Genomic DNA, 14,396 nt, shown 5'->3' on the forward strand with positions numbered 1-14,396 from the left:
TGGTATCAGGCCCTCCCTATGTAACTACTGCGTAGGTTCACGAAGAACCCTGGGAGACTCAGGAGGGGCTAGGAACTGGGGAAAGTTAGGGAGAACCATGACAACCACAGGGGGGCACTGCGTCTCCATGGGCTCTCCTGGAATGTCTAGGACCAACAAAGCAGAGAGGTCAGTCAAGGACAGCAAACCCCTCTCCCTTGCTCCCAGCAGAGAGCATCTCTCCCTCTACCTAACTCTTGGGCTTCTTATGCAGGGACATCTATAGGAGAAAGACACACGGTCACCACCCATTTCACACACTAGCCCCATGGCAGGTACATACACACACACTCACATTTTACACAGAAATGAGATTTTCTCCCTCCTCCTCCAATTACACTGCTAACTAACTTAACAGTGTTACTTGTGCGGTTGAATGTGCTGAGAAGACGCGCCTTCCCTGGCATAACGCACAGCAGCAGCTATTGCCAGTCAAGGCTCATGCTGGTTGGAGTTCTTTGCCTTTTCTTCACATTTTGTTTACCTAGGAGCCAGTTGTGCCAATGATTCCAATCATGCGGTTTCTTTTCTTTAGTGTGGCATTTAAGCGCCTGCTGCCTGTCCTGTGTGTGGTCACCCAACACCCTTACCCCTTCTGATCCCAGCCTACTGCATTTCAGATAGACTCGGTCCTGTGAGAGTGATGAAATGCCCAAGAATCCAGAGCATGCTCCATGCCCCACTTCCCCGCCAGCGTGTCAGCGTCAGACATAAGCTGCGTTAGTCGTCAGCTCCGTTTCACCGAGGAAAGTGTATAATTGCCCGTGGGGTTCCTATCACCAGGCAAATGACCTTGTACTATTCCAACTACAGTACCCTGGCCAGTAACACTATAAAGTGCCCTCTCATCTTTACTCCTTGTGCCCCAAGAGCCCAAGGGCCAGCCCGCAACAGCCACAAAATATCTGAAGCTCTCTTAATAATTATTGTTCATACTTGTTCAGAAGCTTCTCAGAGAACCACAGACATAGTCTAATTAATTCCCCGAATTCTAGGATTCATGTGGGAGGAGGAATTCCTGAGAGGAAATCCTGGTTGCTATGACTCACCTGAAAGAGTCTTCAGACAGAGATCAACTGAGCGACCCAATAACCCCTCTAGAAACAGCATGAGGCGTGGTCTGCTGATCGTATTGAACCACCTAAAATGGAATCTAGGTGACACCATGGAGGATCCTGCAGGAGGGTGGTCACAAGATGTCCTTGGGCACTTCAGTCATCTTTCTGTACTTTCTTCTTCAAGATTATGATGCTGATGACATCTCTGAAATCCTATGGTATTTCTCAATAACTGATAAGGAAGTCTTCTAAGGTCTAAGTAGCTCCTCTCCCAAAACTCGAAGTTACTATCAATATCAAGGACAGTACCATTCTGTTGAAAGGGGCCGGTGACTATGAAGTCACATTCTGTGATGTGCCTATGCTATGCAAGCCCCCTCCCATGGTTTATATCACTTGGAGAAGAGAATGTGAGACCTGGGCAGGGAGAAGGTAGGAAAGGGGCATGATGCAGACATACTGAGGCAAAGAATAATAATGGTGCTCAGATTCCTCTACAGTTTATTGTTACAGCAGAAGTTGTGGGAGACAGGAGAGCACCCTCCACACATAACACACTGTGGTCAGAGCCCCAAGGTAGCCCTTCCCACCCCTATGCCAAGCCCCAAGCAGCCCTGCCCCAGCTTGGCCCCCTCCCCACTCCCACTCTAGACAAACACGGTCTAGGCAGCTACCAAAGTTAGTGCAGCCAATGGCCCCAGGCCCCTTCCTATTGCCCCAGCTCCAGTCCTTCCCTCAAACTTATTTATTGCCTGACACCTCCCAGTCCAACTTCCATTCTCATACTGGATATTTCTATCACATCCTGAGGACCACTAACCCACCAGCAAGCCTCCCTAACACATTCATTTAGGCCCATATCCTTCAGAGACCTGAAGGGTTAAAGAGAAGCCATATCCGCTTTGGTGAATGGAGACCCAGCACCAAGTCCCTTACCCTTGCAATGGGATGACTAGGGAAAGTCTGGAGGAGGCACCATGGGCAACTACAATGACCTCTTATCCCTCACCTATGGACACCTAGATTAGGGAGAGGGAATGCATGCCCTCTCCACCTTAACAACAGATTGAGGGAGAGGGATCATTTAGGGGTCTGGGTCCCTAAGAGATATTAGGAAGCTCTCCCAGGAGCTGAGGGGTATCACAGGTTAGAGGTCAAGGTTAGGGTAGCAATCAAAGATCAAGATCATCTCCCCACAGGATCTGCCCATCTTCCCTTGCTCACTCTGGCCCAGTGTTCTATGCATCTCCTAGGTTAGTGCTAGGGGAGGTGCTGGCTGGGTCCCACACCAGGGCAACATGGGTCATTCAACAGGAGACCTCCATGGTGTGCCCTGGGGGCCCTGAGGGGAGAGTCCCAGACTCGCTGCTCTGGGACAGGGTTCGAGCACGGGACCGACCGCCATCAATGGATGCCGCACTGGTCAGGGAGGCTGTGCGAGACCGGGACAGGCGAGTCATGCAAGATGAGGCCACTGTGGAGACAGGAGGATAAGCAGTCAGTCAGAGAGGAGGTAAGGAAGAGAGGCTGGCAACTCAGACTGGGATGTGAGAGTTACAAATGGGGCCAGGGGGTCAATTAGCTTGATTGGCAGATTGTGGTAAGTCCAGAAATTAGTCTAAAATGGTTCCTGCCTGGCCGGCCGTGGCTCAGCAGTTGAGTTTCGACCTAGGATCCAGGGGATCGGGGTTCAATTCCCGGTCAGGGCACATGCCCGGGGTTATGGGCTTGATCCCCAGTCAGGGGTATGCAGGACGTAACCGATCAATGACTCTCTCATCATTGATGTTTCTATATCTCTCTCTCCCTCTCCTTTCCTCTCTCTGAAATCATTAAAGATATATATAAAATAAATAAAAATTAAAAAATAAAATAAAATGGTCCCTCCCCTCAGTGGCCATCCCTCATCCTTGCAGCAATCCCTTGTCCCCATGACAGCCTCTGACCCCCATACTCACTGTAGCCCATGCCTTGCAGGAAGTACTTGAAGGCCTCGGTCAGCTTGCCTGGCTGAGGAAGTAAGATGAGGAGAGAGGGAGTCAGTGAGGTGAGGTTATGAGCTGAGCAGGATCCCAAGGCTGTGGCAGGTTGGGGATGGGATGTGTGGCAAAGGGTATAGTTCAGTGACACTAATATCCCATCCCGGATGGCTGGGGGTACTCACCTGAGTAAGCTGGGGCTGACCTCCGGAGTCGGCCATCTAGTCAGGAGAGAGCCACCCAGAAAAAGTGATACACACATGAATAAAGTGAGCCAGCCAGGAGATAGAAAGGGTCTCTCTTCCCTGCTTTCCCATTCCAGGCCCTTAGGGTTTTTTATTGTTTGTTTATTTCATCAACCCCACTTGCTCCCAGGCAGGACCCTAGAGGCCTAGCAGCTGAATCTAGGATTCAGTATATATGGCTCTGGACAGGGGGCCAGGAGTCAGGCTGGGCACGGAGTAGGGTTACTCACCTTGAGGAAAGAAGTCTGAGTGGGGTCCAGCTTTGAATTACATTCCACCTGGAGTAAGTAAGAAGCTGAATGAATGAGGTCATACTCCCTGTGGCCTCTCTCATCCAAGGGACCCAAGGACCCAGTCCCCAGTTCCTTTCCTATCAACTCCTACCCATTTCCTTCTTAAAATGAATCAATCTTGTATGCACCAGAGTTGCTCTCCGTGTCCTAAAAAGCTTGCCTCCTGGCAAAGTACCCCTCTAACCACCATCCTAGGACTCCAACCCTCCCTCACCCAACCCCAAATTCCCTACTGACCACTGCATCTTCATGGGGTGCTTGATCTCCTACCACCAGCATCACGGGGCACCTAGAGGCAAGGACCAGGGAGGAGGTGGTGAGCCCCTGGCACTCCCTCACCCATCTCTTCCCAGAAGAGCAGCCAGAAAATGTCTGGCTCCAAAGAGGAAACAGCCTTCTGAACCCCACCACCCCACCGAGAGGATTCAAAGGCAGAAGACCTAGAGGGTGGTGATTTGCTAAATGGGATGAAGTGAGAGGTAACAAGCAAACTCCCTGGCAAAAGACCCTCCTTCTAAAGGATATAAGCACCTAAGGAAGATCCAGGGAGAAAGACAAAGCTGTATCATTTAAAGTCTTACTTGAGGGTGATATCACCTCCACGCTCAAAGTTCAGGTCTCGGCGGCTAGAGAAGGGTTAAAAGAAATAGGAATTTTAGACAGGCAATCCTATCTATCCAAATATAAGCTATCTCTCCCATAAGGAAACTCCCTTCCTCCCAAAAAACTATAGCCAAATATCAGCGATTAAAAGTGGGAACCAAAGGGGAATGTGGTAGTCAGGCCTCAAGCACATCCCTGGTTAGAGGGTAGTGAAGGGAGAGGAAAGGCACAAGGACAGGTCATCATCTTACTTCTGGGAATCAAAACCTTCATGGGAAGTAAACAGAAGAAAGGGGGAGAGACAATTCCTCACAACTCTTCCCACTGGGTCGGTCCTGCAGCTGTCCCAGTTGCACACCAAATCCTGCCCTCCTTACACACCGTGTACTTTCGGACTTCCCTCTCCTCTCCGCTTCCTCATCACCCCCAGTTGCCACTTCTAAATTGCTTTCACATGCACATGCGAGTACACATACACACACTGCCACTCACTTGTTGTAGCTGTTCCAGTACAGTTCAATGTTCTCCAGGTTGGGTGCATGTGAAATGATATTTCTATACTTTTGTATCAACTCAGAATTTCCAGACAGCTCTTCCTGAAGGAAAGAAGAGGTAGAAAAATTTGGGTTAGGAGGAGAAGCCAACAGTCACTGGATGCAAAAAGGCACGCCTTCCCTTCCCAGATCCTGTTCCAGCTGAGGGAGTCACCCCAAGCATTCAAATCCCTGTTGGTCCCCTCTTTTTCCTCCATCTTCCACAACCACTTACCTGGCTGAAAAGATGTCCAAGTATCATCTCCGAAATGGAAGAGGTGAGGCCTGTTAGCTATGAGGAAAGGGCAGATGAGAAAGCTCAGAGCATTATGGGGAAAAGAGACCCAGGCAAGTGACACAGCTTCTTTCCTGCCCTACGTCCCCCTCCTTGAAGTTCATAGGTCAATCAGTTATACTGGTAGAGCATAACTGGACCCATGCAAGGGAACCCCCAACCTAGATCTCAGCACACAGGCCCTTCCAAACCTTGTGTGCTGCCCAGTCCATCCAACCCTTGGCATTGGGATCAATGTTGATGAGGACAAGTCCCTCGACTGTATCCTGGTGATTAAGCTGAAGGGCAGCAGAAGGAAGGCAAATCAGAGGCAGGGCAGGACCTCATCCCCTCCCCACGAAGTTCCACCCACTCTTAGGCTCCCATAAGGCCTCCCTCCCCACCCTCAGACCCAAGTCTTCCTGTCAAATACACACTAGTAAACAGCCTACCATGGAAGGTAGGCTACCATGAGCCTTGGACCTGCCTTTCCCTTATCTGGGAGTTTTTAATTCTTACAGCGTATCTTGACAAGATGTAGGCTCCAGCTCCAACACCAACTCCAATTATTGTGGAGAAACTGTGAAAGGGAAACGTATGTCTACTTGGTATTCAAAACTTTGCTCTCCAAACTCCTTACCCTCCTTCCTAAGGCCACAGGCACAAAGGACAGAACCCGGGGGCCTGCCAAGGAGCTAAAAACTGACACTGGTAGTCAGATTAGGTCCTTGAAGTCTTTCTTCAGCTCCCTCTTGGACAGCTAGTGTCTTGAAAAGAAACACCCACCGACCAACCAGCAAGACACTGTTTTCCTAGGTAGCTCTTTGTCCATGCTCAATTTTCAGAAGCTAGTTCGACTTGTTCTGTTTTAATTCCTACTTCCTCTAGAGGAATTGAGAAGAAGGGAACTTGCAAGCAAGATGTAAAATAAAAGGCACAACTTCAGTGAACAACAGGAAGAATGGGGTTAAAGAGAGACAAGCATGTGAACCAGGGCTGTCTGGGACCCGTGTCCAGAAAAAGCCAAGCCAAGGACAGAGCGCAGGAGTGCGTGCCGAGAAGGCCTCCCCTGGCTTTCTCTTTCTCCCACTCTCCCTTATCCATGGGGCTCCCAGTTCCCAGGTGTGTGTATAGAGGAGGGGGAGTGGGAGGAAGAGACAGGTCTATCTGGTTCCTCAGGGATTGTGTCACCCCTTCCTCTTCCTGTCTAGCTTTCTGATCCCTCCTCAGCCTGAGGCAGGGCTTCAAATAGCCCCTTCTTTTTTCTTTTCTCCATCCATCAGGGCTACTCAGCTGACTCAAGTCAGTTTTCCAAACCCACCCCTCTTCCTCTCACAATCAGGCTGGGAACATGGAAGAGGAAGGATATATCTAGGCCAGAAACCAAAACGTGCCCAGGAACCATGATGGACATAGGTGTTCTAAGGGCCACCTTGTGCTGGAAAGAGAAATCTGGATTGGAGGGACCCCCACACTTCTCACTTTAAGTACTGCAGGATGCAAGGGATCGTGTCCGCAAGCTGGTCCAGAGATGGGTACTGATATCTGGGGAAGAGATGAATGTTGGTCTTTTAACAGGAAAATACCAACCTGCCCCCATTGCCCCCACCTCAGGGTGTCCCGCTCATCTTCTTCCAGAATCACCACTGCCCTCCCTTTCCTCCTCCCTTGGTCCAATCTTCCCCATACCTGCCCTGTGCCTCATGATAATTTGATGATGAGGGAGGGAGCTAATTCTCACCCCACAGGGAACACAGGAGCCCCCTCTTCCATCCCAGGGGCATCCACGTGAACCCGCACGAAGTTCTGAATGATTTCCTGCATGTCCCCGAATTGAAACAGCGGCTGGAAGCAAGATTTATCTAAAGAGAATCCCCAATATCCCAACAATAGAATCAGACAGGGAAAAGTGTCCCCAAGTCAAAATCCACCCCCTTTCATGCCACAGTCAGACTAGGAGAGAACTTCTTTGTTTTTTTGTTTTTTCTTTTTTTAATATATTTTTATGGATGTCAGAGAGAGGAAGGGAGAGGGGGAGAGAGAAAAACATCAATGATGAGAGAGTCATTGATCGGCTACCTAGGAGAGAACTTCTTGACATGCCACATGGCTCCCTTCCTGAGCTTGAGGACCCTTACCCTTACGCTGGGGTTTTACCTTCCCCCCACCCAGTCTCTTCCCAGAAAGGAGTGGGAGGAGAAGTGAAGGTCCTTACAGTTGAGTCCCACATCATGGTAGGTGAGTATCGCTGGGCGTTTAGGTTTGGGGGTACCATAGACAGTAAAAGTGACAGAGCCATAAGGTGTCTCCACAGAGTGAGTCTGCAAGAAAACAGGTCACCATCAGGTAGGAGTTAGGCTGAGAGGAAAAGAGACAGGAAAAGGGCTTCCACAAAAGGCAGGGGGGTGACATGGGGAAGGGGCAGAGAGGAGAAGGGAACAAAGTATTAGAAATAGGATGAGAAAGAATTCAGTTTAGGTAAAACGACAGTGGAGATGATTTTGAGGGTGGAAAAGACTAATGAATGACTGAAGAGCATTAAGGAAATCTGAGAAGGGGGAATAAGGGAAGGAAGGAGAGAGATGGGGATGGGCAAGGACTGGAATAGAGGGAAAGGTAGCAGAGAGGAAGGACAGGTAGGAGGGCCTTTCTTTCCCTGGGGAGAGGAGAGCCATCCTCCCACCCTGGGACTGCCCCGAGCTGTTACCTGTCCCCGGTCTAGGAGGATTCGGGCAGCTAACTCAGCCTCCTGGAGAGAGACACACACAGACAGGTCCACACAGAAACACAGCCATGTAGAGCGGAGAGACAGACGGAGAGATAGACACAGATAGAGGCAGGTAAAGAGACCAGAGACAGAAAGATAACAAACAGAGACATGGAGAGGATTAAGATTAGTACAGTTACGTGACAAAGGCCTGGACTCCCAATTGTGGTATATGGGGAGAGAAACATGGGGAGTGGGGGAGAAGGTGGGAGTGTGGATTAGAATGAGATTATGGATTTGGAAAGGGAGGAGATGAGGGGGATGCTTGGAGGTCTGGAATGTGGGCCTAGGATTCAGAGGGTCTCTAGTAACCTTGGCCATCTCGGGTGTCTGCCCTGGCAACAGCGGCTTCTCCTCGGTGATCTGCACCTCCTGCAGCTCCGTCATGGTGGCCTGGCAGGGTGAGGAAACACCAAGACTGGGGAGGCTGCCTCCACACCCCCACATCTTCTCTAATACCTTCTGCCTCTCTCAGGACAGGGGAATAATGCAGGGCTCAGGGGGCCCCAGGAGCTGAAGATGACTCCAGGACACAGACAGCCTTTCCTGTCCCAGCTCCATGTCCAGGACACTGTGGGGAAGGGCTGTGTAAGAGGAACCAGGACAGCACTTCTCTTTAGAGTGGCACCCCCACTGCATCCCACACCTCCAGACCCCCGTTCCCTGTCCTGGATGGAAAACCAGGGTGGGGCAGCCATGCAGCTCAGGTTTCCCAGGCTATATTTAGGGGCCACCCCACACTCCCAATTAAGTAGGGGGTGAAGCTAGTGGCTCAGTGACTGTATACTCCAAACATACTAAGGGACAGGTAGAGAGAGTTCGCAACTGACTGTGACCTTCAACTAAGGCCCCAATGTCAGCAGCTCAAAAGGAAAAGCGCTAAAAATGACCTGAGTAACATGGCCAAGAGAGAGAGGGGGAAGCAAGAAAAGGGGGACAAGGGACACTGTGTCCAACTGACCCCATGTCTTCCTTCCTCCCAAGCCTCTCCCTCCCTCCCCATTGTGAATAAATTAGCAGACATTCAATATTAGGGGCGACTGAGGAGCAAAGCAGGCCTGCAGACCAGCATAGTAAAGAGCCTGCAGCTGGGGGTGGGGTCACTTACTGGGCTCTTATTGGCTGGACGCAGTGGGGTTAGGGGTCAGGGTTCTCACAGCTCCTGGCTCTGGGGTCTGAGAAAACAGGGCAATGAGGTGAATGACATGGGAGGCAGGCAGCCCCTGGGTCTTTCAGGGACATAAAACCTCAGCCAAGATCTAGATTACCCGGGTCACCAACCCTCCCCAAGTCCCTAAACCTCCCCAATCTCTACCCCTGAGTCTAGGGAACACGTCCTCTCGAGGTTTCAACTAGGAATCGGTGCGGGCCGCAGGGGCCGGCGGGCGGCGGCAGCGCAGGTGCGGGTCCAGCTGGGGGAGGAGAGGAGGAAGTGCTGATGTGGAGGAAGGCGCGTGGCTCAGTCAGAGGCTCTGGATTCTAGTCCCCGCTCTGCCGCTACCGCTGTGACCTTGGCCCCACCAGTACCACTGCCTCAATTTCCTATTTGCAAACTAAAAGTGGGGGCTAGCGGATTCCCAGGATTTCTGACAGCTCCCGAGTGATATGAAGGTAGCAGAGCGTGACTATTTCCCTCCGCCATTTAAAAAAAGAACTTGAAAAGCCCCGTGGCTTAGCTCCTCTCCTCCATCCAGCCTCGGAGTGGGTCCCACGGCTGCAGAGAGGCAAGAAGGGCGGTCCCACAATCTCCTCCCGGCCTCCCCCGACGGACGACCCGAAAGGGCCGAGCGCCGGCTGGGAGCCGGGGTGGGAGGGACCGGACTGACCGGGCCCAGCACCCGGGACCTGTCCCTGCGAGTCCCTAGGCTGCCGGCCCTCGCGGGGACAGGCACCCCTCGGGGCGGGCGCGGAGCGCCCCGGGTCCTGCACAGCACCTCGCGCACGTCCCAAGCACGCCCTGCCGCTCGCCGAGCCTCCGCCTTTGTGCGCAGCAGCCCGGCGCCGCCTCCCTGAAGGCCCCTTCCCGCACACGGCGGGCTCCCGGGCAGGGAGAGCCAGCCTCCCGCCCGCCCCGCACGCGCCGGCCGGGCCCGGCGGCCCCTCGCCTGCCCCTCCCCCTACCTGCTGCAGCCGCGGCCGCTTCCACCTTCACTTGCCTTTGACTCTCAAGCCCGCCAGGGCTCCAGCTCCCCACAGACCCGCCCCCGGCCCGCCCCAGCCCGCCCACGGGCCGACGGCTCCCCGCAGGTCCGCCCCTAGACCCCCAGGAAACACGCCCCCCTTACCCCGCCCCAGGCTGTTTGCGGCTCGGGTGGGGCAGTGCGGGGGGCCAAAGGGAAACTCTAAGGAAAGCAAATTGTGGGTGCTCCCGGGCTAAGCTCGCGCTCCCCACAACCTCCCCCCGAAAGCGGGCGGTGGTGGGGTGTGCGGGGATCCCTTATTCCCGTGGGGAATCCCCACGCCCGCCCTCAACGCCGTCCTCACCCGTGACCTGGATCTGCCTCTCGCACTATGGCTCAGTCCTTCGCCCCCAGACTCAGTGGCGGGGACTGGTAAGGGGAGAGGAACCCAGGGTGCTGACACCCCACGATTTCGACTCCGCCCGCCCATAAACAGAAATCCTGGTTTCGGAAGGGGGAGGTGGGCGAGGACTGGCGCTAAAGAGGCGGGGGTCTGGGCGCCGGGAGGGGAAGGTGTGCAGCACCCGCCGAGGGTCGGGCGTCAAGGGCGCTGGAACGCCAACTCCGGGGCGCCCAAGGTCCGGGTACCTCCTCTGTGTGCCGCGCGTCCCGACGCCTGCCGTCCCGCTGCTCTCCGCGAAGTTGGAAAACAAGACGCGGCGGGGGGAGCGGGGAATGCGGGGGGCCGCTATAAATAGAGGCGACCGCGAGCTGGGGGAAGAGGATGGTCCAACGGGGACTCCGGGGTCAAGGCCCCAGGGGGGAGGGGCCAGGGACCCCCAGGAGCTCCGACTCTCGGGTAAACAGGCGCGGGGGCGGAGTTAACTCCGCGGGGGTGGAGCGGGGGCTTGGGGAGGACGCCGTGTCCCGGGCTGGGACCCAGGAGACCCTGGGCTTCGGCGCTAACTCCTCCGAGTCCGGCCCGGAGAAGAGGGGTGATAGCAGCGGGGCCCCGCTCAATCTCGAGCCCGGCGAGGGTTTCTCCGGGGCTGCGGCGTCTCTCTCCGGGCTTGGGTGGGTTCGCTGTCCTAGACTCCTCTCTCGCCCAGCCCTCCCCACGCCTACATGCACCCTCCCCGCGCCCCTAGGAGGAAGGTCGCCTGGCATGGGATAGGTCTGTGGCTAAGGGAATTCAAAGTTGTCTTAGGCAAAAAAAAAAAAAAAAGAACCTGATTGAATTTCTTCCCACCTGCACCCCTTTTAGCTCCCCTCCTCCCAGGGTCCCCACCCCATCCTCTCCTTTAGCCCGGCTCCTGAGTTGCCATTTCGGGGGCTGGGCGCTAGGCCAGTTGGGAACAATAGCCAATGGAACTGAAGCTGCCAACTGAAACACCAGCACAGGCTGCCCCCCCAAAGACCCCCAAATTGCCCTACCCCCTCCTGCCTGGGAACCACCCCCCACAACCCCCTTCACCACCCACAACCCCCCTCCCATCCAAGGAACATCAATGCCCCTTTCATCCCCACTTGGCAGGGTCTATTGGAAAAAAGGAGGGGCCAAGAGGGAGGAGGTGACCCAGAGTAGAACTAGTCAGAATAAAACCCAGCTTTCAACAACCCCAAATCTAAGGAGCCCCCTACATTCCCTGATTGAAGCACCCAAGTTTTCCTCTATTCCCTTCCCCCACCCATTTCAGAACTTTTTTCCCACAAATTTGAACAGAAGCTGGGTACCCTGGCTCCTCACCTAGTCCCCTCCCCGCTGTGGATGCCAGTTTAACAGTCTCGTGGACTAGGAAAACCTGCTGGAATTAGGATCGTACATAAAGATGTATAGGACAGGAGAGAGATCTCACCAGCCCTCCTGAAGTGAGGGAGAAAGAAAGTCTAGAATATGAACTTCTGCTTGCTGCCTTCTGTTGTGTGTCTAAAGTAGTCTTACTTGGAATGGGGGAGGGAAGGACCTGGAGGTTCCAGCATCTAAATTCGTCTCTGGGTGAGGATGACTCAGGGGGAACCTGATAAGGGGCCTAGGCAGGGGTGTGGGGCGGGCAGGAGGTAGGAAATTTCCATTGGGATCTGTTTACTTCCTAGGACTAAGGGTCTCAGCCCGCTGCATACAGAAATGAGACTGCTTCTGCCATAAGATAGGGTTCTCTGCCAGGGCAGGGCCCAGCTCAGCCCTGGTGTCAGTAGCCCAACAATGATAACAGCTCTCTAACTTCCTTCTCTTGGGTCAGAAGCAGCTTCAAACTGTACCTTCAACTAAGTGACAGTTTTAAGTACCTGCTATGTGCAAGCCACTGTATGGATGTAATTCAAAGAAGTGTGAAGTCTAGTCATACCTTCTCTAGAAGCTTATAATGGAATAGCTAAGAGAAGGTATAAAGAAAAAGTTTAAAATATATATAAGATTAATTGTTTAATAAGTCCTATGGCAGTACTTTCTCACCCTTCTCAAGTGGGAGATCAGAGACGTTCATTCCCACATGATGGTTGTAGTATCCCCTGATGGAAACAAACCATGAATTCAGCAATACTTTCAAGTAAATTTATACAGTATTCTGATAATCACAACATCCTTGTATATAGTAATTCCTACATGTGGAAAACATATTATTTATTCAGTTGACAATAAATCTTCTTTGTACATAAAGAATCCAGGGGCCCTTGCAATAATTCAGAAATCCTCACCCCAGAAGGCCGCAACCTACCAGACTAGGAAACACTGTCTTAATATAATATGGAGGAGGAAAAGGGTTTGGTTCCTAGGGTGAAGCACCCTTTGAGGAGTGCAGCCATGGGTATTTGGGTAGGACAGAGGGGCATTCTGTCCAGGAAGAGAGAGCACGAGGGAAAGTTTGAGAGCAGAAATACACAAGTTATTTTGAAGAATGGAATAATAGCTACTTTGTGCAAAGTACTACCCATATATTATCCCCCAATACCATCAGGTAAGTAGTATTGTCCTTACTGTACAGATGAGAAAACTGAAGCTCAGAGATGTTGCCCAAGCCAACCAGCTGGTAAATGATATATCTAGGACTCAAACCCCCACTCAGATCTATTTCATTCCAAGGCTCTGCACTCTCCACTATGAAGTACTCCCCTCAAGCACATGTGATTAGGCCGTTATGGCCTCAGATGAAGAATAATGTTGATAAGAGGTGAGTGATGTTTGGTAAAGTAGACTGGGGTCAAGTGTGAATGTTCTTGAATGGCAGGCAAAAAAGTTTGGCACTGAAGATCCATAGAGTGTTCTTGAGCAGGAGTAATGGATAAGAAATAGTTTTGTGAAAATTAATCTGATGGGAAGGTAATAGAGATGGATTACAGGTGGATAAGTGTAAAACATTCAACTTAGGAAAGTGATCATTTAGAAGCCAGAGAAATCAACTAGTTATGAGATTACAGGGACTTCAAGAAGTGTGGGAGTAATAGGAATGGAAAAAAAGGAATGGATATGTAAGCCAAGGAAAAAACACTTACACAAATTGGTGACTGATTAGACAGGAAGGGGAGGGAAGTCACCAGCCTAGTTGCTCTACTTTAGGATCCCTTAAGTTCATCTATCTTCTGGCTAGAGAAAAGGCCAAAGAGGAACCCCTTAGAAACATCCTTGACTTGCTCAGAAATTTATTTGAAAGATTTTCAAAGGCTGAGACTCACCCTCACCCTGACCTATTTCACCCTGGCCCACCCAGACCTGGCCCACTCCAAGACCATTTCCATGTTAAGTCCAACAAGGATACCATTTGAAGTCCTATTGTGATGGGTCTGTTAAAGCCAATGAGATCCTCCATGTTGGCCTGGATCTAGAGACTAGAAAAAAAAGTAATATTTGACTGATGCAAACCTGTTTTTATTAACCCCTTCCCTGGGCTCTTTTTCGCCTTTGTTGAGGGTCAGAGCATAAGGCGATTTGACCAGGACCCAGTGAGCTGGGTCAAGCCCAGCTGCAATAATGAGGGAAGTTTGATCATCTGGAGAGATAAGAAGTTTGGCAACTTGTTGAATGCAACATTCAAGGTAGAGAAACCAAAAGACCCCTCCCCCGAAGACTAGGGCTATAGCTGGGACTGGAGATGATGTCATTTAAAAACTACTGAGGTCATAGAAGCTTCTCTTTCTTCCCCTGTCTCCCCACTACCACATAATCTCCCCAACCAGCTGCCTCCCACATATGCACACACTTATATAAAAAGGGTAGGAAGGGTCAGACACCATCTGGGTACTCTTAGGTACAAAAAGTGGTGGAGATGTGGGTGGTGGCAGTGATTACTCTGAATGTAGGATCCACACTAGTATCCCTAGTGCTAGGAACAGTAGGTGGGAAGAGGGAAGAGAGGAACAGGGAGGAGGGGGGTTGTTCCTGTTGCTGATTCAGATTTTATCTTAACCCCCATCCTTCTTACTCCTCAGTCCTCCCTGCCCCTCCTCCCTCACACCACCCCAGTCTCTCCCCCTACTGTCCTCCCCCACCTC

The 14,396-nt window shown here is 52.0% G+C and overlaps 1 protein-coding gene across 5 annotated transcripts; it reads right to left on the minus strand.

The window, feature by feature from the left end:
* Window positions 1-1,581: 1,581 nt before the first annotated feature.
* On the minus strand, window positions 1,582-10,712 carry NDRG2 (NDRG family member 2). 5 transcript variants are annotated; one of them, XM_016199571.2, is made up of 17 exons: window positions 10,560-10,712; window positions 8,900-8,966; window positions 8,104-8,184; window positions 7,732-7,773; window positions 7,240-7,345; window positions 6,766-6,886; window positions 6,507-6,569; window positions 5,544-5,604; window positions 5,237-5,323; window positions 4,986-5,042; window positions 4,710-4,813; window positions 4,196-4,240; window positions 3,852-3,903; window positions 3,552-3,599; window positions 3,262-3,297; window positions 3,056-3,107; window positions 1,582-2,571 (listed from the first exon to the last, which is right to left on the minus strand). In XM_016199571.2, exons 3-17 carry the CDS (start codon window positions 8,176-8,178, stop codon window positions 2,405-2,407), a joined length of 1,116 nt encoding a protein of 371 aa, XP_016055057.1. In that variant the 5' UTR covers window positions 8,179-8,184; window positions 8,900-8,966; window positions 10,560-10,712; the 3' UTR covers window positions 1,582-2,404. The 5 variants fall into 5 exon arrangements, with proteins under 5 accessions (XP_016055057.1, XP_016055056.1, XP_087678722.1 ...); XM_016199570.2 differs by lacking the exon at window positions 10,560-10,712 and adding an exon at window positions 10,276-10,345; XM_087822596.1 differs by lacking the exon at window positions 10,560-10,712 and adding an exon at window positions 9,913-9,939.
* Between the last annotated feature and the right edge of the window lie 3,684 nt (window positions 10,713-14,396).

This window comes from Miniopterus natalensis, chromosome 1, assembly GCF_054644295.1.
Source record: "Miniopterus natalensis isolate mMinNat1 chromosome 1, mMinNat1.hap1, whole genome shotgun sequence".
NCBI classification, from domain to species: Eukaryota; Metazoa; Chordata; class Mammalia; order Chiroptera; family Miniopteridae; genus Miniopterus; species Miniopterus natalensis.